Source organism: Melanostigma gelatinosum (assembly GCF_949748355.1).
Source record: "Melanostigma gelatinosum genome assembly, chromosome: 19".
NCBI classification, from domain to species: Eukaryota; Metazoa; Chordata; class Actinopteri; order Perciformes; family Zoarcidae; genus Melanostigma; species Melanostigma gelatinosum.
The window spans coordinates 8107807-8131941 of NC_136652.1; the positions used below are offsets into that span (position 1 = coordinate 8107807).

The 24135-nt window shown below is 44.1% G+C and overlaps 1 protein-coding gene across 1 annotated transcript in view; it reads right to left on the reverse strand.

The window, feature by feature from the left end:
• The window catches only part of man1a1 (mannosidase, alpha, class 1A, member 1), a 102919-nt gene that overhangs the window by 32803 nt on the left and 45981 nt on the right, over positions 1–24135 (reverse strand). Inside the window, exons 3-4 of the mRNA XM_079291038.1 lie at positions 20441–20556; positions 14380–14460 (exon numbers count right to left, since the gene is read on the reverse strand). Coding sequence (XP_079147164.1) covers positions 14380–14460; positions 20441–20556 — 197 coding nt within the window. The remainder of the gene's footprint in view (positions 1–14379; positions 14461–20440; positions 20557–24135) is intronic.

Below are 24135 nucleotides of genomic sequence, written 5' to 3' on the forward strand. Positions count from 1 at the left end.
TGCTACTGATAAAAGCATGGTTGATGAGAGGTTACAGGTTAGCGTTCAACAATACCTGACAATGCAGACGTGCTTTCAGGTTTTTCCATTTCATAAATAAATCCTGCAAACAGACAGACAGACAGGGCACAATGAAGCAGGTAAGTTTGGTTAAAAAAAAGAAAAACAAGGAAGTATTGTTGTTTGGAAACAAACAAACAGAGGAGCTGTTAGCAGTCAGACAGACGAGCTGAGTAGAGAACAAAGACCTTTAAGGCGGTGTGTAGCACAAGCGTTAACAAAGCTACCCGTCAAAGTGCGGACTGCAGCAAGGAAAAAAGAAGAACCCTCAGATCTCCACAGCTAGACGGCGCGTGCACACACACACACACACACACACACACACACACACACACACACACACACACACTAACTTTTCCCTCTCTTTGGAAGCCAGGTTAGACGTGTTAGAAAGACAGGCCTCCTGTGTCAGCCCTTAAAAGCAACAACTGAGGTCAGAGAGAGACATGCACTGCTGAATCCACATTCAGAAGAGATGTTGTCCGTCACTGCTCCAAATTCCATTCATTGGTTCAGTCGTTAAATAAAAATAAGAAAAGTCAACAAATCCTTTGAAAAGACAAGGGCCCTTCCCATTTCCCAGTTTGTACAACCTTGATTCCTTTCACGGGGGATGCGAGTGGAGGAGGCGAGGGGGAAACGCGAAGGAGGCGGAGTCCTGGCAAAGAGGCATTTGAACAAAATGAGACATCTTTGCCTCTTAACAGCAACGTCAATTAAATATGAAGTGGGGCACTGCTCCATCGGGTGTTAATTGTCCCGCCCCTTGTCACGGAATACACCGGGGTGTGTCCTCGCCGAGAGCTCCTCCTGCAAGCCCCCCCCCCCCGCTCCTCAGGATGAATTCTAGGAATTGGGACGTCCTTCAAGACGGAGCGCTGAGATCGATTTCAGGGTATAAAGACGCAGGATCGAGGAGCAAGGAGACGGAGGAGGCACGAAATAAATGAGAAGAGCCCAGAAACTACTACATCTTACAAAACTTTCCCCATTACTGTCTGTGACTCGGAGTCTTTCCTAATGAAGACATTCATCTTTTCCTTTGCTGTCGACCGTTTCCAATGGAGGTTAATACACATTTGGAGCACTGATGAGCATTTATGGAAACCGGGCGGTGAATGAGCGATTGAGTGAGCCGCAGCTGTTATGGAGGGCTGTGGCTCACTGATGTGTTGTTAACAATCCCATAGCATACAGGAACGAAGTACAACAGACTTTGTTCACCGGTTCAATAGTTGGTTGTAGTCTCTCCGTGGGATCGTGTCAATAAGACCAACACCACCAGATCCATCCTTTAAACCTGCCGTGCCGTGCTGCAGCTTGCCGTCCTGAGTGCTACTCAGAGATGCAGCCTAATGGGTGAGCCTGCAGCCCTCCAGCCTTGCCCAAGGAAACTCTTGGTCTTTTCATGCCACTGAGCAGAGCACAGGACGGCTAGTATTTGAATGCCACACTTACAGCACGCTAGCTGGAGCTGTAATTAAAAAAAAAAAGTACGAAAAGAGTACACCACGCTGACATTACATACTTGGTATTTTACTAGCCTGTGCAGGGGGAAAGTCAAACTGTTTGGGTCAATAACTTTTTAATCAAAGCATTTGCTGGAACTTTTTTTCTTCTTTTCGAGATGAGTGCAAAAAGCCTCGAGGCAGACCTACAACACCGGGCTGCATGGAGTCGGCCCGTGCACTGCATTGGCTTCAAAATGGGCATTCAGCAGGCTTCAGTGCTCTACCGGAGCCACCTTCTTATTTGCAAAGTCACTCGACCACTAAAGCCACAGCGACCGCTGACGCACTAACGATCCCTTCCACGATAAATGCTGCATGTAATTCATTATATCAGAGGTAGGCAAATCTCACCGAATTGGAACAGATTTCCAGGACAAAATGAAACAAAAACACGTATTCAACGCGCACACGTAGAGGAAAGATGACAGGAAGAGAAAAGGAGAAAACAAAACTCTGACAAGAGGATGAATGACATGCGAACAAGTCGGAGATATGAGCGGAGAGAGAAAGCCGAACAAAAGGCACGTCGGAGTCCACCGCTAATCTGCGATTAGCTAGCAGCACCACGGTGACTCAAATGTGAGAGCAAAGGGAGACACTCTTCTGCTTCCTCTGTCACTCACAGATGTGCGTGTGTGTGTGTGGAACAGAGAGTATATTAACAAGGCAAATAGCTTATTTGCCTTGTCTTCCTTGCCGGGGGAAGAGATAAGGTCCAATGAGAGCGAGGTCTCTGAAGCAGCACGACTCCCTTCAGGCCGGCTGACAGGAATAAGTAAAGCCCGACACATGAACTCCGGGGACAGTTCAGTGTTCCCAACAATAACCTGCTGCCGATCCAACGCACTCCCTGGACGTCTGTACACGCACAGCTGGTTTAATAACAGCACACGTGGGGTCCCCAGATACTCCACAAGAGAATGTTTCCATGATTTCACATTAGCACACGTGTTAGGGGGAACTAATCCGGAAGAGATTCAAACGAGCCTGTGCTTCTCAAATGACGATCTGTGAGAAAATAGTGTAATGTCCCTTTAAGGGTTTGCTGAAGGTAAAATAAAGGCCATGAATAAATAACAAGAGCGTAAACAAAGACTGCTGGCGTGAAACAGGAAGTGGTCTTATTTCCACCATTAGTCCCGAGTGTTGCATCGTGGGGATAAAAATACTGCGAGCGTCACTTTCCCAGCACACTGCTGCCTCTTCACCTGCTGCAACATTGATGTTGAACAGGATCTCTGTGAAAGACCTCCTCTGTTTTGAGAGCTTCGTGTTTTTTTTAAACGTGTACAAGTGAAGATAAGATGGCAAAAATATGGCAGCGTTGTTGTTGTTTTTCAGCCTAAAGTTACTTTTTCTTTGAGTAAACTTGTTTTTAATGCAGCAATTCCAATGTAAAATGTGTATAGTTTATGAACATTGAATTGAATGGACCGGCCCAGCTATCCGAGTCAGGATCGGTCCGATATCTCATATCAGTATCGTGCACCCCGACTCGTAATCCTCGTACGAAATAGAAGCATAAACTAAGGCCCCTAAAACATAATCCTCCTGTTACTTTACCACTGTTGGAACAACAGTTTCAACTCAGCCCTGGATGCAGATGAGTCGCAAATGCTGGATGATGAAATTGATGGAAGTAATTTTTGGATTGATGCTAAAAAAACAAGCTCTGTGGCAAACAAGTTTATGGTACTTACGTGTTTTGTTCCGCAAGATAATCTTACAGAAATGAAACCGCTTTTATGATTTTTGAAGCTTAAAAACAACATTTAACAAACTGCACCACGGCCGCATTAGTGAGAGTATAAACACAACGAGGCTGTTAAAACGGACTAGTGTTCGTTCAGCCCGAAAGGAGACGGTCCTAGAGGACCTTTGTGCTGGACTCGTGAGCAAATCCTCGTATTTGGCTGCCCTGAACACACACACAGCACCACTTCTTCCCTTCTGTTGGGTTTTATGTGGTCGAGGTTGAAATGTCACACAGCATGAATGACTTACATATGCCAACATGGCCCCCTGCCGTGGGTGTGTGTGTGCGCGCGCGTATATACATACATACATATATATATACACATATATATATATACACACACACACACACACACACACACACACACACACACAAACATGCACACACACACACACACACACATGCACACACACACACACACACACACACACATACATGACAAAAGGGAAGTGAGGGGAAAATAAAGTGTGCCGTGGCAATTACACAGTCTGTCAAAGCACGGCGGGAGGAAAGGCCCGGTTCCTCTTCTGACAGAGTGCGTGTATGATAGCTACTTAGGAGGCTGCAAAGTCAGGCACACACACACACACCAGGCTGATACCGGCTTTGGTAAGCAACGGGAAAGAAGGAAGACTCGGCCCATGTGTGACCCTGTTGACCAAACCAATTTTCTCCCTGTCAAGCAGTGTACTGCAGTGAGAGGCTGTGTGTGTTTTTGAGACAGGACTTAGTCAAGGACTGTGCAGCAATTATGGACTGTGGGGACAATGCTACAGACTGGTCCAAAGGGGATACCACACAGGATCCTACACACACAGGTAACCAGGAATGAAAGGTGTGTGAGTGTGTTTGCATGTATAACAACGTGGATTATTACAGGCCCATTGGCGGCCTGCCCAGTAGGTTAATCCCTATACAGACTGTTGAGGTAAACGGGGGCCGTGGCGTATATGAGCACTGACATGGCCAATGAGATTAGGTGCAGCTTGAGGTTCAGAGCTAAGTTACATGTAAATGAAAAAGATAACCTGTAGCTGCAGAGGTTGATACGTGTTGTAGGTGAGGGAGTATATCCTGACTAAAATGTAACTTTGCGTTAATCATTATTTAGCATCAATCTGCGAACAAACTGGACTGGAAATGCATTTATCGGATCATTGTGATGGATCATTCAGGGTATCCGTTTGAAAAGCCAACTCGTAGATCTAGTTCACTGAATCACATGAATTCTGCTGCCTGTCCAGTTTCCTCAAGCTGTTCACGTAATCAAAGAACCACCGTGTCGAGTCAAGCATTTGAGCAAAGATCCCCCACAAACACACGAGGAGTATGTGGCTAATAGCTAACGGTGCTAACAGCACAAACGGCAAAAGTGCTGACCGTGTTCGAGTGTGGGAACCGTAGGGAGGGCGCTACGCTTCCACGGCGGTCGGTGGGGACGGAGTTATCAGTGGTAACTGTCGAATGAGTGCGGTGCAGAGCGGCGGCCATAATCTTAATCCAGCCGTGGCACAAAATATGAAAAAGTAGAAGTGTGCGAGTGACATATTTAAACATACACATGTTCACATACAGTAAAACGACTCTCGCTCCATTTATTTGCCGTTCCCTTTTACGGCCTTGTGTGATCAGCGAACCAATCAATATAAAACTCGTGTGTGTGTGTGTGTGTGTGTGTGTGTGTTCCATCTCCATCTACTGATCCACTGAGCAGAGTTTCTTATCTCAAGTAGTTTTGGTCGGTCAGCCTCAGAAGGAAATGCAACCTTGTGGCAGTGTTGACGATTTTACCTTTTACGTACATCTGCGATTGAGTGACTTATGATACACACAAACAATTCATTACAACAGTCAACAATTATATTGTTAATTGACAACACACTGGTACATTTACATTAGTAGATATATATCAATAGCGTGGGTATTTTTACCGGCAATTCCCAGTTAAGCTCTCCCCATTTCCATACAAAACCGCCAACTGTGTCTAGCTTTGATGGCATCTTTTTTCTTTCATTCATATTTTGTTGGACTTGAGTCGTGTTACAACACAGAATAAACCCCGACAGTGACTTGTTCATTGTGGCCTCTGCAGACAGACGTTCCCCTGACTCTGGGAACACAGAGCTCTATTTCAGACTGGATGTACTCTTTGAAGCTACTGGGATATGTGCTTTGTACTCTTAGGGACACTACAAAGACCAGCCTTTCTTTGTATCAATAAGAATAATAATAATTGAACAATGGTGTTTTCAAATGTGAGGATTTTTTGCTTTCCCTTACTGCACTTCATAAACATTTTATTATGTTTTTTTTTGACTGTTCAAACAAAACCAGCAATTTGAAGAGATTATATTGAGCCCTACAGTAGGATAATATAACGGGCATATTTCGCCATAATCGGACCCGTTATACTCTGATGGAAGTATAACAATAATGCAGTCTCTTATTTGAATTGAAGCACAAAGAAATATTTTTTAAAATAATTTTGGTGTAAACCTAAAAATAATAGTTTCTTTGAAATTATATTATTGCATCACAAGGACTCGTGAACATGCAGTAACTCCGTTGCTACTGCCGCTACAGTATTTTACACTCTGTTCCACTCAGCATATCAGCAGTAAAGACAGCGTGACCGTGTGCATCATATTGGTCAGACTCCACTATTTCCTCCTCAATCCTCCTTCCTCCTGTAGCCCTGCTCCGGCTCCTCAGAGCAGATTAGACCGGTCTAAAAAGAGATTAGGATAGATATCCAGAAAATTCATTCTCCACGGTTGGTAAATAACCTTTACTTGGCCGTGTGTGTGTGGAGATATGTAAGGCGCTTTACTCGGGCACAGCAGGAGGATATCAGAGATGGCCCAAAGGGGGAAAGGGATGGGGGCGGTTGTTTTTCTCTTTTTGTTCCTCCAGCAAAGCCAATTTTCTCACTGAGTGAATGGGATTTCTTGAAGATAGCTTTCTGTCGGCTCCGCCCAACACGCTGCGACAACACGTGTGTGTGTGTGTGTGTGTGTGTGTGTGTGTGTGTGTGTGTGTGTGTACACGTTTGGCTAAGCTTTCCGTGGTCAGTAGTGCAGGTTGTTGTGCTGACCTGCAGAGCCAGAGGTCCGGGATGGGATTACACTGTGGGCGGCTTTGTGTCGATGAGCTTGCCCCCTGTCTGTGAGAGAGTGCGTCTGTAGCAGAACCAGGTATTGATAGAAAGTTGCTTAAATAGCTTAATATAGATGGATCCATCCATTCATACTAAATCCATCCAAATTATGAAAGCATGCAGGGTCGCGGTGTAACGGACCGTAATAAAACAGTTCGGCAATGAACCGCAGATTGATTACGCAGTCGATCGTTATCGGACGATATTCAATAAAAATATGCAATCAGGAGATGGGAATTATGGGCCAATATGAAGAGAGGGGGGGGGGATGTGATATATTTCAACATCTTCAGACAGTCTCTCCTGGAAAACATTCATACTGTTGTACTCTGTACTCTGTTGTGCACACACAGAAATAGTTGCGTAACAAATGAAAAGAAAGAGGAGTTTGAAATCCCTGCACAGCTGGCCAATCGCGAGTGGGTGTGATGTCATGTATATACTGTGCGGTCCAACCACATCTACATCTTGTTGACAGAGCAGACTTAACTGTCAACCTCTAGAAGTCACAGCTTTCTTTCAATTTGCTGCGAAACCTTGTCGGAATACCGTGGGCTCATTTTTTATTTCCTGTATGTTTTTGAATTACATTCTCACTCCCACGCTCACATTTTTAGACATCTCAGTGTGGGCATCTGGGGCCTCCTGGGTTTTAACTGCATTGTTCTTCCACAAGGTAAAAACTGAAGCAAAGGAGGGAAATCTCCCACAGATCCATCTGTCTAGTGAGTCTCTTTGGAGTTATTTTCAAGAACATGGAAGGACCGGAGTCGATCCCCATCGCAACGAACACACACTCTCGACAGGTCACCACCGGTCTATGGACGTAGATATATTCAGTGCTAGTATGTGCAGTTTGAAGTCATCCATTCATCTGAAGTCGCATGTTCCAGGACATCCACAAAACATCCAAACAGAATCCTCAAGAACAAGGGGAGGAACTATTTTTTTTCCACATTTGTGAACAAGAAACGTTTATGACAATCTTACAAGATTTCACCATTTGGTGGATGCTTTTAAGTCTAAAGTAATCTACAGTGCCACGCTCGGCTTGCATGTATTTTTAGCATAGCGGGTCCCAATGGAAATCAAACCCCCAACCCTGTCTGGAAGAGAATGAAAGAAACAAGCAGTTAAATGTCAAGATATTCATCCAGCTTTCTATCCCTTTTTCTTCTATTCTTCGCCGCTATCCAGCGGCTGCACAATGAAGTGGGACGGAGTAAATGGAGAGCTGCGGATGTGCGTGTGTCACGCTCGATGGGTGTCTGATTGGACATCGCGGCCTCGGGAGGCGGTCTGTCACCGAGGGTCGCTCTCGGCTGCCGCTCTGTTCATGCATGCCTGAGTTTGTGTCTCGTCTGCTTGTGCCATTCCGCCTGTAGGTGTCCACCGTACGCTCAGTTCAAGCTCAGGATTAAGAGGAGCCTCTTGTATGTACACTGAAAAGCGGCAATCAAATACTTTGATGACCAATCCCCGAGACACCCGCTCCAAAGAAATAGGGTGCGGCATTTCACCTCTATTTCTGGCTCCATACGGTCCAAATGTCTAAATTCCAGATGAAAAATAAATAAATAGAAAGGATCATGTACAGTTTAAAACATAAATGTCACTATTTGATGCACCAGATCATAGCTTTAAGGTAATTCGTGTCTGTAGTCCTCATCAGGTCAAAACAAAGACAAGCCAGGCCAGCTGGTTAGCATGCTAATTCTGGACTATACCTCTGCAACACAAAACAGACGTTTTTTAAATAACGTCAACACTGTAACCTCCTCAAATTCTGTTCATGTTATCTTTTTTTGGCCGGATCTTTAACGTTGCAAATAGAAACTAATGCTGTAGACTAGAAAGAAGGTCACGAGTTAAGAACGACTACAGCGTGCGTGCTATTCCCCTGCAGCTTTCCTGTCTCACTCAATCCTCATCTTACCAAGTCATTCTCCCCCCCGTCAATGTAAAAAACACTTTCTCATGCCAGCCATCCACCTCTTGTCGTACACATTGTCTTCTCGTCACGCTGTAGTTCCCCGTTATCGGAGCCGCTTGGCCCAGAGCTGGAAGCACATTCCTCTTTCTTCATGCCTCTCGGATAATTCCCACACGTCACACATTTGGTGTTCTCAACGCAGCCTCCAGATGCCGTTTGTGCAGAGGGATCTCCAGGCACATGTGCATGTGGATGCTGGGTTGTTGTTTTTAGGCTCTGTCTAATTACAGTGTGATGCATGTTAATTGAGGACAAATGAGGGGAACTGACACAGAACACATTTCAACATGTCAGACACCGTTTCCCCTCCTATAATTTACACAGACATGTACTCTGGTAAAGTTGCACACAGATTCGATTTTTTGTTGAGTCATGGTCCCTCATCCAGAGGGGTGCTGGGTATTTTTGAACACCTCCATGTAGAGCTAGAGGTGGACACATATTATAGATAAGGGGAATCTGGCTGCTCCTTACTTTCATGAAATCCTAACAAAGCTGCCACCAGCACTTGTGGGGAAATGAAGTTACAGCTGCTCAAGCTACCGCCCCGTCAGCCATATGGCGCAGCGAGATATCAAAACACTGAGTACATCAAGACTCCTGCTGGTTCACCTGCCTGTGAGCCTGTCAGTCACAATCCGCCCCCCTGGTTTCTCTGCATTGATCTCTGCTCCTCTCTCGTTGTGTTTAAAGCTGATTTGATGTCATACTACGTGGACCATGAGCGCCAGGCAAAACAACACATGGGATCCTCTTAAGGAGACGTTGACGTGCCTGCTTGGCGTCTCGTCAAAGTCGAATCACATGAGGCTGCAGCAGCGGGCGCACCAGTGTCTTTTAATGACCCTGAAATCACTGGTGAGACTGAATCCTAATCAGTTCTGCAAGCTTCAAGGAACCCTTCAAAAGTCCACTCAGTCCCTTTCAAACCGTATTAGTAATCGCATGATTTTATCATGAAGGCCAAGTATAACAGCGTCAGATGAATGCCTGCCTGGTTGTAGATCACAGTGAGCTAAGGTTTGTAAATATATAACTCTGAGAAACACTATCTTTATGGAAACCGATAAACTTGCAGAAGGAATTGGCAAAGTGGTGCTGCGCTGTCCCGTCCTGAGCCCAGGCAGCGAAGGCTTCTTGTGCCAGCTGATCAATCACTGACAGTGAAGAAGGAGACGCATTAAGGCCTGGCAACAGGAACCTCAAGTTCAGCTAATTCCTGTCGCCCCCCGTGCCACGGAAAACCACCAAAGAGTGCCAAACCAAATCAGTCAAGCGCGGATCTGTCCAGTGGTGCAGTGGCAAAGAGAGCCAGTTTGTGTTCCTCCAGATGAAAGCCGACCGCAATTACAAGCGCGCCGCATAGAGTGGCGTCGTTCGCCAACGGCCGCTCATTATCTACCAGCAGTAAGTAGCAACGGTCCTACATTTTAGTCTTGCATGTATCATTTCATGAGCAAGAAAGGTCAGAGTTAGCTGTGGCCTTTCTGTCAAAGGAGATTATGTCCGCGGTTCATGCTCTTAAATCGGTCTGCTCCTCAAACCCTTTATTTGTTATTTAGACAAACAAAATCCCCGTCACCGTTTCTTTGCATTGCCGTGTCTGAAGGCACCCGAGCATGGAGCCTCTGCTGCGGCTTCCCACAGACAGGATTTTCACTTTAATCTGCGTCGGTGTAAGGGATGAGGGGGGCAGCTGGGACACTCATCCATCCCATCACCAGATTACTCTGTCACACACAACTAAAGGAGATTGGGATTAGTTTTCATCACAATCAAGCATCGGCATTGTTCATTATAATCATTCCAGAATTAAGGGTTTGGACGGAGGATGAAATCCTCCTCTTCACATGACTGATGGGGGATTTTAAATGCAGATCTTCACAGCAAGGATTAGTTGATTCTTGCTCACTGTAATTTGAATTGTACGCATTACAATCACTTGATGAAGGAATGACTCGAGGGTTTTAGTGTGTTTAATGTGATTATACACGTATATGTTTTATTGCTTCCTGCCTTGATTTCTTCCAATCTTCCCTTATTCCTTTTGTTCTCTCTCCCCGTCTCTCAAGCACCGGTTCTACAGGTTCATCTTCAGCTTGTGAAAGAGGAAAACTGAAACATTCATCTGCAAAATGATGAGTTCCCGTTTTATTTAATTCCTTTTATTAATTTCCATTTTTCTTAATGTTTTAATTTATGTTTAACTTCCTAGTTGTATCCTGAATCCACAGCACACACTTATTCTACGAAGGTGATGACAATATAGTCCGTTCACAATGTTCAAATATTCTCAATGTGTGCGTGATGAATTCGTTGTGGCAGCGGATGTGAAAAGTTGTGGTTTTTGTATTATATTCTCCCGGTTAGTAAAGAACTTACTGCAAAAACGGTATACAATAAAGATGAGTATCAACTTTCTTCCCTTTGCTCCTTTTTAATTCCTTTCCTCAGTCAATCGTCCCCTTCTTCCACACTTCTTTCAGGTTTCCCCCTTCTCTTCCTTCCTCCTTCCCTTTCCTGCCTTTCATTCTTGCTGCCGTCTGTCCCGTCTCTGTTCTTCCCTCCTTGAAGCACTTCGCTTTGATTCGTAAGGGAACGGGGAGCCTTTGCATTTTATTCATCTCTCCGTACATTGTTTACCTTGCTGCGGTCCTTCTCTTCCTTAGCCGGTGATGTTGCATACAGCCAGTACCAGCTGTACTTTTACTGATCAAACTTTCATCAAAGGCCCGAGTCTCTTTGAGCCAGAGCCCGACTAGGACCGACCCGGAGAGAGAGAGACAGTGATGCCTCGACCTGCTCCTTCTGCCCGTCTCAAACACCCCTTTAACTCCTGCGGCGATAGAACTCCACCCCTCTGACTTCCAGCCTTCAGCAGCAAGGTGGCTGTTTCCAGCTCTTCACTTTAAATACTTTAACAGCTTCAACTGACACTTCGGATGCTTTTAGTGCTTCCAATTTAAAACCGTTACTGCCATTCAAAACCACAGATACAAACAAACAATCAACCCTTTCAGATCTTTACCTGTTTGCACCTGCATTGTATGGTGTATTCGAGGTGGTCTCTTAGCAGGTCAGGTACAGTCTCCTCTAATAGATAGGCCCCAAATGTGGAGTTACATAATGCCTGAGCGGTGTTCAATTAGTTCCTTTTTATTATAAAAATATGCGGCCGCAGAATGTACCTGCAGTACAGCTCCACTTTGTGCGCAAAGAGCTTTTATCAGGAGTGGGCTTCCAAAAGCGCTGGTTTCACATGTTGAGCTTCAGCATGTGAAAGAAGAGAAGCGAGAGAGTGCTCATCTAATAAAACCAAAACTGGATTTCACCGGTTTGACAAAGTGTGCATATTGTGGTTTACCTGCCGTGAAATCAAGACAAACAAATAATAATATAGATGATGATCGTAGAAGACTCTAAACTATTTTGATAATGGATTAATTCATTTATCTTCCAAACAACAATGTACCCGGTTCCACCTTTTGGACTGCTGGTTGGTCAAAACAAGCTATTTAAAGTCCCTGGAGCCAGCAGGCATTGACGCTGTTTGTTCTTTTACCACGAGAAGCCTTCAGCGCCACCCAGCAGTCTTTAAACCCCGAAATCATCAGTCATCCAGAGGCACACCACAGGCAACACTCAGTCATCTTGTCCATCAACAGCCTCCAGCGCTCCGAGGCCACCAATCAGCCATCCATCTACCTCCTCCATCCTTCAGGGGACCCTGACCTGCAGCTGAAGGAGAGCGACCTCTCAAGGCTCCCACGCAATACAGGAGAAGGTCTGCGACTGAGTGACTCTCATGCAAGAAGAAAAAGAACTACGAGTGACTGCAGAGTTTCACACTCATCACACACTTCAGATGGTCCGCAAGCAGCTTTTTGTCACGACAATGTTTGCCATTCTGTTGTCTTTTTAAACAAGTGCAAGACTTTTCACTGAACATACTTTTGCAGTTTTAAATTCCTGATGAATGGGCTCGTCACAGGAATGAAAAGGTCACAGGATCGCATCTGAAAGTGAATTTCTCACTTATTTACTTAAGTTTCACTTTAACTTTTTTGGGCTAACATTGAGTGCCCAGGAATTCAGCCACATCAACAGACTGGTCTCCTACACAGTCCAGCAGTTATAAATGGTGATTGGCTGCAAATTACCAGATTAATATAAATTCAATATTTAGTTTTCACCAACTCCTGAGGAAAATATCTGGCTCCTTAGCAGCTAAATGCTCCTCTCACTATGTTCACCAGCTAGTGACGAACTGTACGTCAGCCATTTGGAGCTGGGCAGGTAGTGGACACTCGGTTTATCTGAGGGTTTTGGATTAGAAATGGATAATCGCTTTGGGTGGAAATCACAAGAATGAGAGCAGTGAGTTTGAACCAACAGTAAAACCAAAGACTCTAAGAGAGAAAGGAGCTGAAACAAACTGCTGATTCACTAATTCAGGCAGCAGAAGGGAGGAGGAATCAAATGCAGTTCAATGATTGATTGACCAGGTGAAGACATCTAAGCTCACTGGAAGTCCAAACAGAAGTGATCCAGAATCCCCGGTAATAACCAGAATGGGGCAGACAGGCAGGTACAGATACAGGCTTCAATAAACAGACCTCCAAACAAACCTCCAGATTCTCCGTGTGTGTGTGTGTGTGTGTGTGTGTGTGTGTGTAGTGAAGCGCTCCAAACGCTCATTGGAGGCAGGAAATGGGTTTTTCTACCGGAGAACTCCCAGTGAGACTCCTGCCCGCACGCTCTCTCTCTCTCCCTGCTAATAAAGAAGCACTTAGCCTCACAACTCCAGTTCGCTCACCGCTACGATGATGGTGTAGATTAGGACAGTGTGTCTTTGTGTGTGTGTGTGTGTGTGTGTGTGTGTGTGTGTGTGTGTGTGTGTGTGTGTGTGTATTAAAGTACAGATCGCAGCAGAAGTGTCGACAGCAGTGAAGATAAAAGTGACTCGGAGTGTAATCCCTCTTGTGACATCAGTCGAGAAACAGAAATAAACTCTGAAGATCTTTCCATTTTCAGAAAGATACTTTGCCGGTACCAGTTTTTAATTGTTTATAGGAATGTTTTAAGAAGTCTTTGGTGGGGTCTTATCACAAATTAGGAGCCTGAGTGGTGTAGTTAAAAGACAGAAAGGAGAGAAGATGTTAAGGAAACGTGAGTTTAACACAAAACCTCAGCGTGGAAGAGGATCTGAATGCAATACCCTGCTGATGTCATTTTCACAGCCGCTTGTCACTAAGTCGATTCCCATATTCACTCGCACAGAGGGCTGGACTGGCGCTATGAGGAAAGCGAGAAGACCCGCTGAATCTCTCAGTTATCTGAATACAAAGCGAATCCTGGAGGAATATTTCCACACTTCAGGACATCGTCTTCCACCCCGAGGCCGATGGAGAACCACCTTTCTTTTCTCTCGTACTTCAAAAAAGGAAGTCTTTTGAAAGTACAACAGTGGTCGGTTTTCAATATCCGACTGAGGCAACCTTGGTTTTATCAAAGCTCTTGCCAACATTCAAGGACATTCCTGTGGGGGGAAAAAACCGAAAGAACACGATAACTCTATTGAGGTTTTTTTTCCAAAAATAACATTGCTGTATCCTAAACCTATGCGCATCCACCACATAATTCAAGAACTAAGAGGAACATCTTCAAGTACACACAGTGTGTTCAACCCTAATTGGTATTGAACTAAAAGAGCAACAGACCCATACTTAAATAGAGAACTTATCTTGGCTCCCGCTAACGGGATACATTAATCTGTACGAGCTGTTGAAGGGGATATTACTGAACATTGAGGATATAAAAGCACCCATTCGATCACTCAATCTCCGCCATCCCTCCCACTCATGAGAAAGCTCCACAGGAGGCTTCGTTGTGTGTTTCTTACCTCTTTCCCAGACAGGTAGTAGGCGGACAGCAGACCGCCAACGAACCGGATGTTCACCTCAAACACAGACACCTCTGCATTCTGCAGCGGGGAACAAAGACAAGCAATATGAGAGGAGGGAACACTTTACAGAAGTGCTACCCATGAATAATGCATCCACCCACAAACTGTGAAACAGGAAAACACAAACTCAGGACAGAAATATTCCTGGGTCCTGTTTCGCTTTAGGGGGGGGGGGGGGGGGGGAGGGGGGGTTCACACAGATATGTTTGGATTATAGCAGCAAACCGTTAATACTGGTAACATTTACATTCGGGCTGGTTTAGAACTGAGACCTGCCATGAATGAAACAATGAGCAATGGAGTGTTTTGGCGAAGTGGCTGGCGACACATTAGCAATGTGCATGTGTGCAGGGTTTGTGCATTGTGCATGTTTTTTACAGTGCAGATGCTGACAAAGCAAGAGGATGAACGCGGTAGCATCGTAGCGGCTGGACATCAGCGCGCTAGATTCGTCCTTGTAAGCATGTTAGCATGCGGCCGTTTAACATTCAGCTCCGAGCACCACTGAGCCCAAACACAGCTAGCCATCGATGTACGTGCCAAACTTTGAGTTGTTCTGTCCTTTGGTTGATCAGCAGATTTTTAAAGTGTTCATAAAAATAAGAAAATGCTGATGAAGTATAAAGGCCGCTTGTTGCGCGCTCATATTCCAATCTGTCACAGAGCAGTGAAGGGCTTCACGTCCTCCAAAGTTAAAAAAAAAAACTAAATCCCCAGATACCCAACATTGCTGTAAATGGCAGTGCACCGCATCTAAAAATACAATGCCTTTATTTCCAGACAGTTTTTGGCAGAGGGAATGGGACAAATAATGACAAAAAATGTAAGTTTGTAAAGACATTTGTCTCGGCAACAGAACAATGAAGCTCCCTCCCTCTCTCCCTCTGCGTCTTTATGAACAGATTCCTGAGTCAGATGAAGTTTTTGTGCTTGACTGACAGCTCTCATAAGTCACTGCTGTCGCCCAGAGATAGGACAATAGAGTCCATCCGGCGGAAAAACAAATTAAATGCCAGACAAAATGTGTCCCGTCATCCCCCGCCCCCAAGTCTGCACGGCTGATTGAGGAGTTCGATTGTGTTGCTAATTCTTCCGAATTAAAATGTAATCATTTCCTCCACAACTCGCTGAAATGCGAAAGGACACAATTATTTCTACCTGCTGTCTCGGAGTGCCATTTAAATGAAGAGTGAAGCACAAACACTCCAGTTTATACTCGCAGCACTTTTGAGCGAACGGCTGCAGCGCTTCTTCCTGCAGAGTCTGCTTTTAGCGACCATCACTGCTTTAAAACTGTTGGACACTGACCCCTCCCCCCACCCGCAGCCGCATGAGTCAGCAGTTGTGTGACGTTATCTCACTCCTGCAAGTTGGCAGGCGAGGAGTCAAGTCCCCTGATGTTGCAAACGTTAAATCCATTACAGAGCGCACAGGAAACGGACTGAGCGCGGCCTTTTCCTAACAGAGCGCTAATTAAGGGCCACGGCGAGATGAATCGATGAGATAATCGCCCGAGTAGACCTCTTTGGTAGTGTATATGATCTTTTTTTGGGGGGGGGCTACTTGTTACAGGACAAACTGTATTTGCTTTGACCTGAATATAAAATGGCAAAAAAGCAACAAACACCTCTATTTTTCTGATAACAGGAAATTCATGAGTTTCACTTTTCCGCTCTTAGCTGATGATCGTGAGTTGTGTTTCAGAGTGTTGGAGTTATGACAGAGGGAGTCTCGGGAGTGCTGTAAAGCCCGTGCTCTTGCTCTTTCCCTTTAAATAGATCTAAAGGCCTTGCATAGCTGCTTGTGTCGAACTAAATGTCAGTGTGTGACCTGTGAGGCTCCTGCAGTGGGACTCTGAGGGAGGTGTCGGAGCTGCTGTCGTATTTTGTCAGGTCCGAGATGAAAAGGGAAAAAACACGATTTTCAGTCGTTGGCCATAGAAGAGCAGAGAGCAACGCTGAAGTCACGCTAGCTACTGTTTTCATAAGTAACTAGGAGTGTGCAGGTTAACTGATACCTATCAGAAAACCAAGGCTTCAGTCAGCACAGGGATAGCGACTCTAGTGTCGGCAGCTAATGTCTGATGGCTTTGAATCGCAGTGTATCGTATCCTTACATATTCATCAGTACCGTTTTTGTATCAGATCGAGATAAATTCCCAACGGTAACAAAACCATTTATTCTTTGACGGCCACAAAAATTAAGCTGCAATGTCCAGAAAGATGGCTGAGTGCGTGTGTGTACACTGACAATTCAAAGCCATCAGAACTTGTCCACTTTTGCTTCGGGACAGTTGTATTGACGCAGACAGGTTGCATAAAGACATCAAGTGAATCTGTATTCTCTCCTTTCTCCATCGGTTACTGTGTGTCTTCTGGCAAAGTGTCCAGAGACAAACACTGCTGGCTACTGTCACTACTTCTGTATTCATAAGTCTAAAAAAAACATCTCCTTTGTTGGTTTTAACAAACCTTTGTCTTTTTATCCCTCTAGTAATTGTAATTATCGCGAGTAATTGCAGAATTGCGGCAGTGTATGGTTGATTGCGTGCAGCGTAATGTCTCAGGGAGACATCGATTATTGTTTCAATGTATGTTTTAAATCTCCTTTACTTTTTACTACTGAATTTTATTTCTTACACTGTTTCTTTAATTGTTTTTAAATCTCCTTTTCTTTTGCCTTATGTTTTGATGCTTTTAATGGTTTTATGTGAAGCACTTTGAATTACCTTGTTGTTGAAATGTGCTATACAAATAAACTTGCCTTGCCTTGCCTCTATTCTGTGTCTCCAAATCCCTTTAAAGGCTCCTTCAACCTCCGGCGCAGCGGCAGCGTTTTCGACTTTTAAATCTTCTCCGAGAATGTTTTAAGACTTTCTTTCCTGGACCATTTCACTCGAGTCGCAAAAGTTTATCGTTGTTCAAAAGACGTAACATCAGTTTTGTGATTCCACGCGTCATTCGTCACGCTGTCAGTTGAGAGACGATCTTTTTTCCTTTGAAATCTTTCATAAAAACCTCCAAAGTAAGTGAGGAGAAATGTCTCAATCTAGTTTTTATAAAATACTTCCTGATTCTTCAGTAACATAATAAAACCTTGATCGATTTAAATCATCCTTTCCCGAGGTGCTTTCACAATAACTGCCTGGCCATTAAAAAGCACTTATCCTAAAGCATATGCAGAAAGTGTGGAGCCTCAAAGGTAGCTCTACGGCTCGGCATTATGCTACTGCAGCAGACGAACAGAGCAGATGAGAAAACAATGGGCCTCATGCTGCGACGATGCTGTTTGAGTGACGGGAAGACTGCTGGTAAATACTGTAAATAAGGCAGGATTATGCACAGGGGATTACAGAGGCGCTGGAAAACTCAGGCGTGGCAAGTCCCCACATGGGAATGAGCTGAAACATCCAGTTTTGCATACAGTACAGGAAGCAGGATTAGCGGTGATATACAGTATGTTACAACTATCATGTATTAATTTCTTTGTAGTGCCAATGTGTGAACAGAATGTAACGTAACTTAAAAACTGAGACCTTCCTTCTGTGGACTGATTTATATGCATGTAAAGGACTCGGGCGGGTTTGAGACGTTTATGGACGCTTCAGAGTGCCTTGCCTCTCTTCAGCTCTGCTACAGCTCCCATCGTGTGTAGCTAACGTAGCAAAACAGTCTAGAGTTGATAACATCAGCTAGTTCATCCAGACGTAAATTGGCTAGCTCGTCGTTCGCAAATGATTTTATCAACTAACGTTACGAAGCTACATTAAAAGCTAGCGGGCTAACCTTAGCTTGCCAACATTATGGCTCTCAAAATTCTATCCAATTGGATATGTCAGTTGGCTTGCTTGGCAAATTAATTCCCCGGCTAACGTGATTCATGATTGTAACTTATTAACTAACAAGACTATGGTTAGCCAGCTGGCTGTAACTTAGCTACACGGCCTGAATCTAGTGGCGGTTGTTTCGTTACCTGAGCTGATAAAGTATACAGGAACATTACAGATAGTAACGTTTTTCTAAATAGGATATATAATTGGAATGTAATGAGGCGAAGCCCAGGATTCGTGCTCGCAGTTAAGTGCAGTTCACTGAATGGCCACCGGTGTCATTAATAAGCATTTCTGAAAATTCCATATAGCAGCTTTAAATCTGATCTGAAGGTGTATTTGACTCCAGTACTTGATATTTGAGAACTAGAACTAGAGGCACAAGCAGCCGTTATGCACTAACTGTTCTCTGTGAAGTTTGCTGGAAGTGATGTAATGTAGCTCCGGTGTGTTTTTTTATGTGGAGCGAGCACTGCGCCAGAGCTCGCTGAAAAAAACCCAGCTTTTTAAATGCTACATTGATTATCAGCAACCGGTCACATGGTAACTTGGAGGCAATTTGTCCTTGTCTGCTCTTATTAATTTGACATGCAGTTAAAACATCAATCATAATGTTGTTTTAATGAAAACTCTACTCCTGGCATTTGATCCTGGTGTTCTTCAACACTGTTTGAATGGAGGTACAAGCACTGGAAGAATTTTGTAGGATTTAGGACTTGTGTGCGTGTGTGCGTGCGTGCGTGCGTGCGAGAGAGAGACCTTGCTATGATCAACTAAATTGATTTTGCCAAAGCCTCAACCCTCTGCCATAATACAGTCAATAGAGACTTGAATAATTGACGTCAAGGGTAGAATGGAGCCTTGAAACACCTTTCAAGTTCAGGAGTTATTGGACATAATACTTTATGATGTAATCAAAGATATGTGAAAAACAACAGATATGAACACAACGTCTGACATCCAAGGTGAAAAAAATATATCTATATTTCAGCAGCTACAGTGGTAATTCACATAAAAAGACTTAAAGATGGAGTGCAACTTTTATAGTTTGTCATATGACGCTGTTCATTAGTCAACTTCCTGGACCACATGCTTTCCCACCAGCACATGAATGCAACACACAGTCTGGCGTAAATCCAACATCTAGATCACCACCTGTCTGCTGAGTTTCTGCCAAATCTGTTTGTAACATTTCGAGATGCGGAGGACTGAAAACAGAATGTGTTTCCAACTTGCATATAGTTTGAGGAGAAAAAAAACATCACTCGTTAGAAAACTTACAGGATAACATTTATCGCTAGACGGCACTTTCCAGAGCAAGCCTGGACGTCATGTTTGTTGATGTATTTGGACTTTTTGAAGATTTTGTAGTCGTCAGATGTTTGATCATATTCATGATATAGTCTTAAAATAAACTACGGTCAGCAATTGTATTAAAAAGTAATTGATATTTGAGTGAACATCTTCTCTTCATAACAAACTGAAACCCAATTTGAAAGCAGCATTTGAAAATGATGAAGCACATTTTAAACAAGAATAAAAGATAAACGTACGAGAATATTATATTCAAATTGTATTTGATCCAGAGAGACCAATCAAATGATTCGCTAACTATTGCTCATGAGGCATTATAAACACATGATTATTAGTATAATCAAGACATAATTTAATGAGCATAATAAGCTCAAAACTGCTGGGCGTTTTAATATTTCATGTTGTAAATTTTCCTTAATGACATGATATAAAAACGTAATGTCATTTTCTGATGCCGGGATGATTGCATCGAAAGAAACAATTATGCGGCCTTCTAATGGGCTCTGCTGCTAATGGACCACAATGCCCTTAATGTGGTGTCAACGTTATTGAAACCGTTGTTCAGAGATGTTTTAATCTAAACCGTCACTTTGACTCCACCGTAACATATGTTAATAAAACATTTTTCATATCTTAAGACGATGCACGTAACCCTGGGAATCACAGAAGTGTGTGTGTGTGTGTGTGTGTGTTTGGACAGGAAATGAGAATACCGACTTCGATTGAGCTTCCACAACGTTGTCAATAAAATCCAGAGGGGCAAAGATCCAAAAACATGTCTAATGGATCCATACAGCAGTCTATTACTGCGTACTGCACACACACACACACACACACACACACACACACACTTACCACATTGAAGTCGAGGTTCTTCTCTACCCAGTCAGTAGCAGCATCAAACTCCTCAAACATCTCCATGATATAGAGGGTATCCAGAGCGTCCACTATTGTCGCTCCCTTTATACTGCCTGCAAGAGAAACCGATAGAGAGGTTAGAAATAGAACAGAACTTCTACATACACATTGTTGTGTCTTCAACGGAGTGCTGTACATATCATCTGTCGGCTAAATAAATACAGACAAATGCTGGCAAGAAAGTTGGATAAAAAAAAAAAAACCTTAAAGTTTTATTCAAAATAGGCAAAAACGTTCATTGGAGTCAGCTCCTTTTATTGTTGAGTGTGAAGAATAACAGGTATCGGCAGCAGTCCCGCTGAGGAAAGCAGTGAACAAACAGCAGAAGTTAGGCGTTATGTTTGGCGGTTGAATGAATTATTTGGCTCGACGGCGCTGATGAAAGCGTCGGGAGTGTTGCTCATCTCTAGCGATTAGCCTCATAGCGGGAGAGAAGACACACAAACCGCCATTACCCAAAACTCCCCTTTGCACGAATCCAACCCCACCCCGACGCCTCGGCCTGGGTATGTGTACCAGGGAGCTCAATGATTCAATCATTAAGCATGCAGCTCCGAGCCCTCAGCAAAGCTTTTAGTCCTGACACACTTGTTATAAACACAAGGTCTCATCTGTCGGAGCGATCTGACCACTTAGAGGCGAAACTAAAGAAGAGAGGAAAAAGGTGAAATGAAAGATTTGGCGGTGAAGAAAGAGGAACAAGACGAGGACTACGGACATTAATACATCAGTGTAGGGAGGGCGACCCGACAGAGAGAAGGAAGGATAAAAACAAGAGGAAATACACTGCAATAGTGATGAGGATAGAAGAGTCCAAGTCAGTGTTTGAAAAGTGGGAGGAGTGGGAGGACGCAAAGGCTGCTAAGAGCTTTCCATTACACACACACAATGCTGAATCATCAGCTACAGGCAGAGGGCCACTGCTGTACATCAGAAGCAGCACTGCGCTCACTCTGCGTCTGGAAAATGTTATTTCTTCAGAAATCACCACTGTATGAGACGACAATACAGTCCAGCCGGTCTCTCTCTCTCTTTAAAGCTCGAGGGGGAAATGTAACCACAGTTTTAACCAATGAGAAACGTGTGAATTAAGGCACTTTTTTTGGGTGTTGCTAAGTGTATTTTCTTACTTTGGAGAGAGCCGAGCTAGCTGTTTCCACACGCTTTCCACCCTTTATGCTAAGCTAATCTCCTCCAGGCTCCAGCACCATACTTAACTCACAGATATGAGAGCGACATCCATCCAGCTAATGCTTTTGCTCTTAGAAGAAGAGGAACGTAAGGATGACTAGACAACAAAAAGAGCGTGAAAGGTAGAATCACGCATAAAATCGACATTAAAATGTGGTGTTGGAATTGTACAACGGACCAAACATGAACAGTGTGAATGTTTGGTCAAGCCCCAAGCCCTGTGTGTAGACAGAGCGAGCATGTGACTGGAGGTGTCAGCAGATCCAGTTACTGTTGGAGTCGCTTGTCCTTCCTGTTTTCCATCAATCTCACATTTTCACTCCACTGAAGCCCCCAGAGCGACGACGAGAGGACAAGACACTTTCCTCCCGTCCATTGTCTTGTCTCTGTGCTTCCTTCCCCCTCACTGCTCATCCTGTATCTGTGTGTGTGTGTGTGTGTGTGTGTGTGTGTGTGTGTGTGTGTGTGTGTGAGATGTACAGATGGTCAAAGAGTGACCTGAATACTAACACTAAACAGAAAAAGTTACAGCGGAAAGGAAAGATTTGTGGACAGTTTAGTGTCCTTTGTCCTTCTCTAAAGGATATACATGTTTTTATGAAATATGTCTTCACAGTTTTTGAATTTATAAATGCTGATTATACGGTCGGTTACTTTATTCTGACTCTCTATATAATTTAACAGGACCAATTTCAATATTATATTGTAGAATAATGTGATTCACAGTTCTCATGTCGGAGTTCAATTCATCAACAAGTTGCCAGTTTGAAATCCTGACAACTTCCAACCTCGAGTGTCCACACACATCGAAAAGAAAGACTTGCAGCCTTCATAAAAGCTTCAAGTCACGTTACGCCCGTGAGACTGAGCGGATACATGCACCTGCACAGGGCCGGTGCACACACCTGCATGCATTAAATAACAATTAAATCTGTTGTGCGGAGTAAATGTAATGTTTTTAAGTTTTTCTGGACCCATCGGTTACTGCGCAAAATATTAAGAACACGTGTTCTTTCAGACGACACTGATCCCAGAGAATAAAAATGATCTCTGACGTTTGTGAGACAACTTGTCCGGGGCCAAGAGGGAGCAAGGAATCTGCTAAAATCAGATCACCAGATCCAGGATTTGTGTCAGTGTGCAGATGGGAGGACTATACAAACAGACGGGATTAAGCCGAGGTCTGCGAGGTTACGAGAGCAAAGTCCGACGATCTCGGAGGTGCGGTGCTGCCGGGGAGTTTGTTTCCGTTTGCGACCGGGAGCGTGGTGAGGCAGCAGATGGCTCAGCAGAGGGCAGCGTCTACGATGCTTCTGCGAGAGCACGAGTGGCAGCGGAGGAGGAGAGCGTCTCGGATGCTTCTCGAAAGACGGAGCGGTGGGAGAGGATGGGCCTTGTGATATTTGCTCTAGGTGGTAGGCTTGTCGCAGCGGGAGAATTCTTACACTTGTAAAAAAGTCTTTCCAGAAAACCATCACCAATGTGATCTCCCACAGTCACACGTTTATTTTGAATATTTTCTCCCTGCTTTGCTTCCTGGTGTACCAGTGGGAGTGCGCCATAAGAAGGAATCCAATTATTTGTATTGTACACAAACATTTTTTATAGTTTATTTATGTTTTATTTATATATATATATATTTTTAGAATTCAAATTATTTTTGTGCATTTATTTTTGCCTTCATCACATCCTCAAACATCGTGTTGCATTTCAGAGAAAGCATTAAATGACACTGATGAAGCAGAACATGGGAGAAAAAGATGGCAGAAATGGATGGGAAGACGAACGATGAAAGAGCCGGCGTCCTCGGAAGACGAGAAGAATCATTACCGCTCTGTTCGCGGGCAGAGAATAAGGATGGATGGATGGGAGAGGCATGGCAGACAAGAGAAAATGGGAGACAGAAGGTCCAAAAGTCATTAACGAGCAGAAGTCCCTCCATTCCTGTGCGCCTTGAAACACAATCCATTTAGCTGTTGCTCTTCCTACAGCCAGCTGTCCTCTAATGAGATGTTTTCTCTTTTCAGAACAATTCTGTCCTCTTGTCCTTCTTTATCTCCTATTCCCTTGCTTTGATTGCTCCTTCCTTCCTCATCCACTCTGCTTTTTCCCCTTCCTCCCTCGGTTCCTACCTCTAACAGAAAATGAGTGAAGAGGGGAATGATGGCTGAATTAAAGCAGAAAGCAAAGCACCACACATCGCATGCTTCATTCATCACCTACATAGGCAGATGTCCTTCACACACACACACACACACACACACGTATCAGATAGTACGTCATGTACTAAGTGTTATTCTGCTGCATTTTGGTGCTAAAAACATTAGTATTAGCTGGTTTGACTATAAGTGGGGATGACTGGTCAACAGCGACATTCATTCACTGCACTCCTTCCTACGCTGAAGTATGTGTGTGTGTGTGTGTGCGTGCGTTGGTATCTC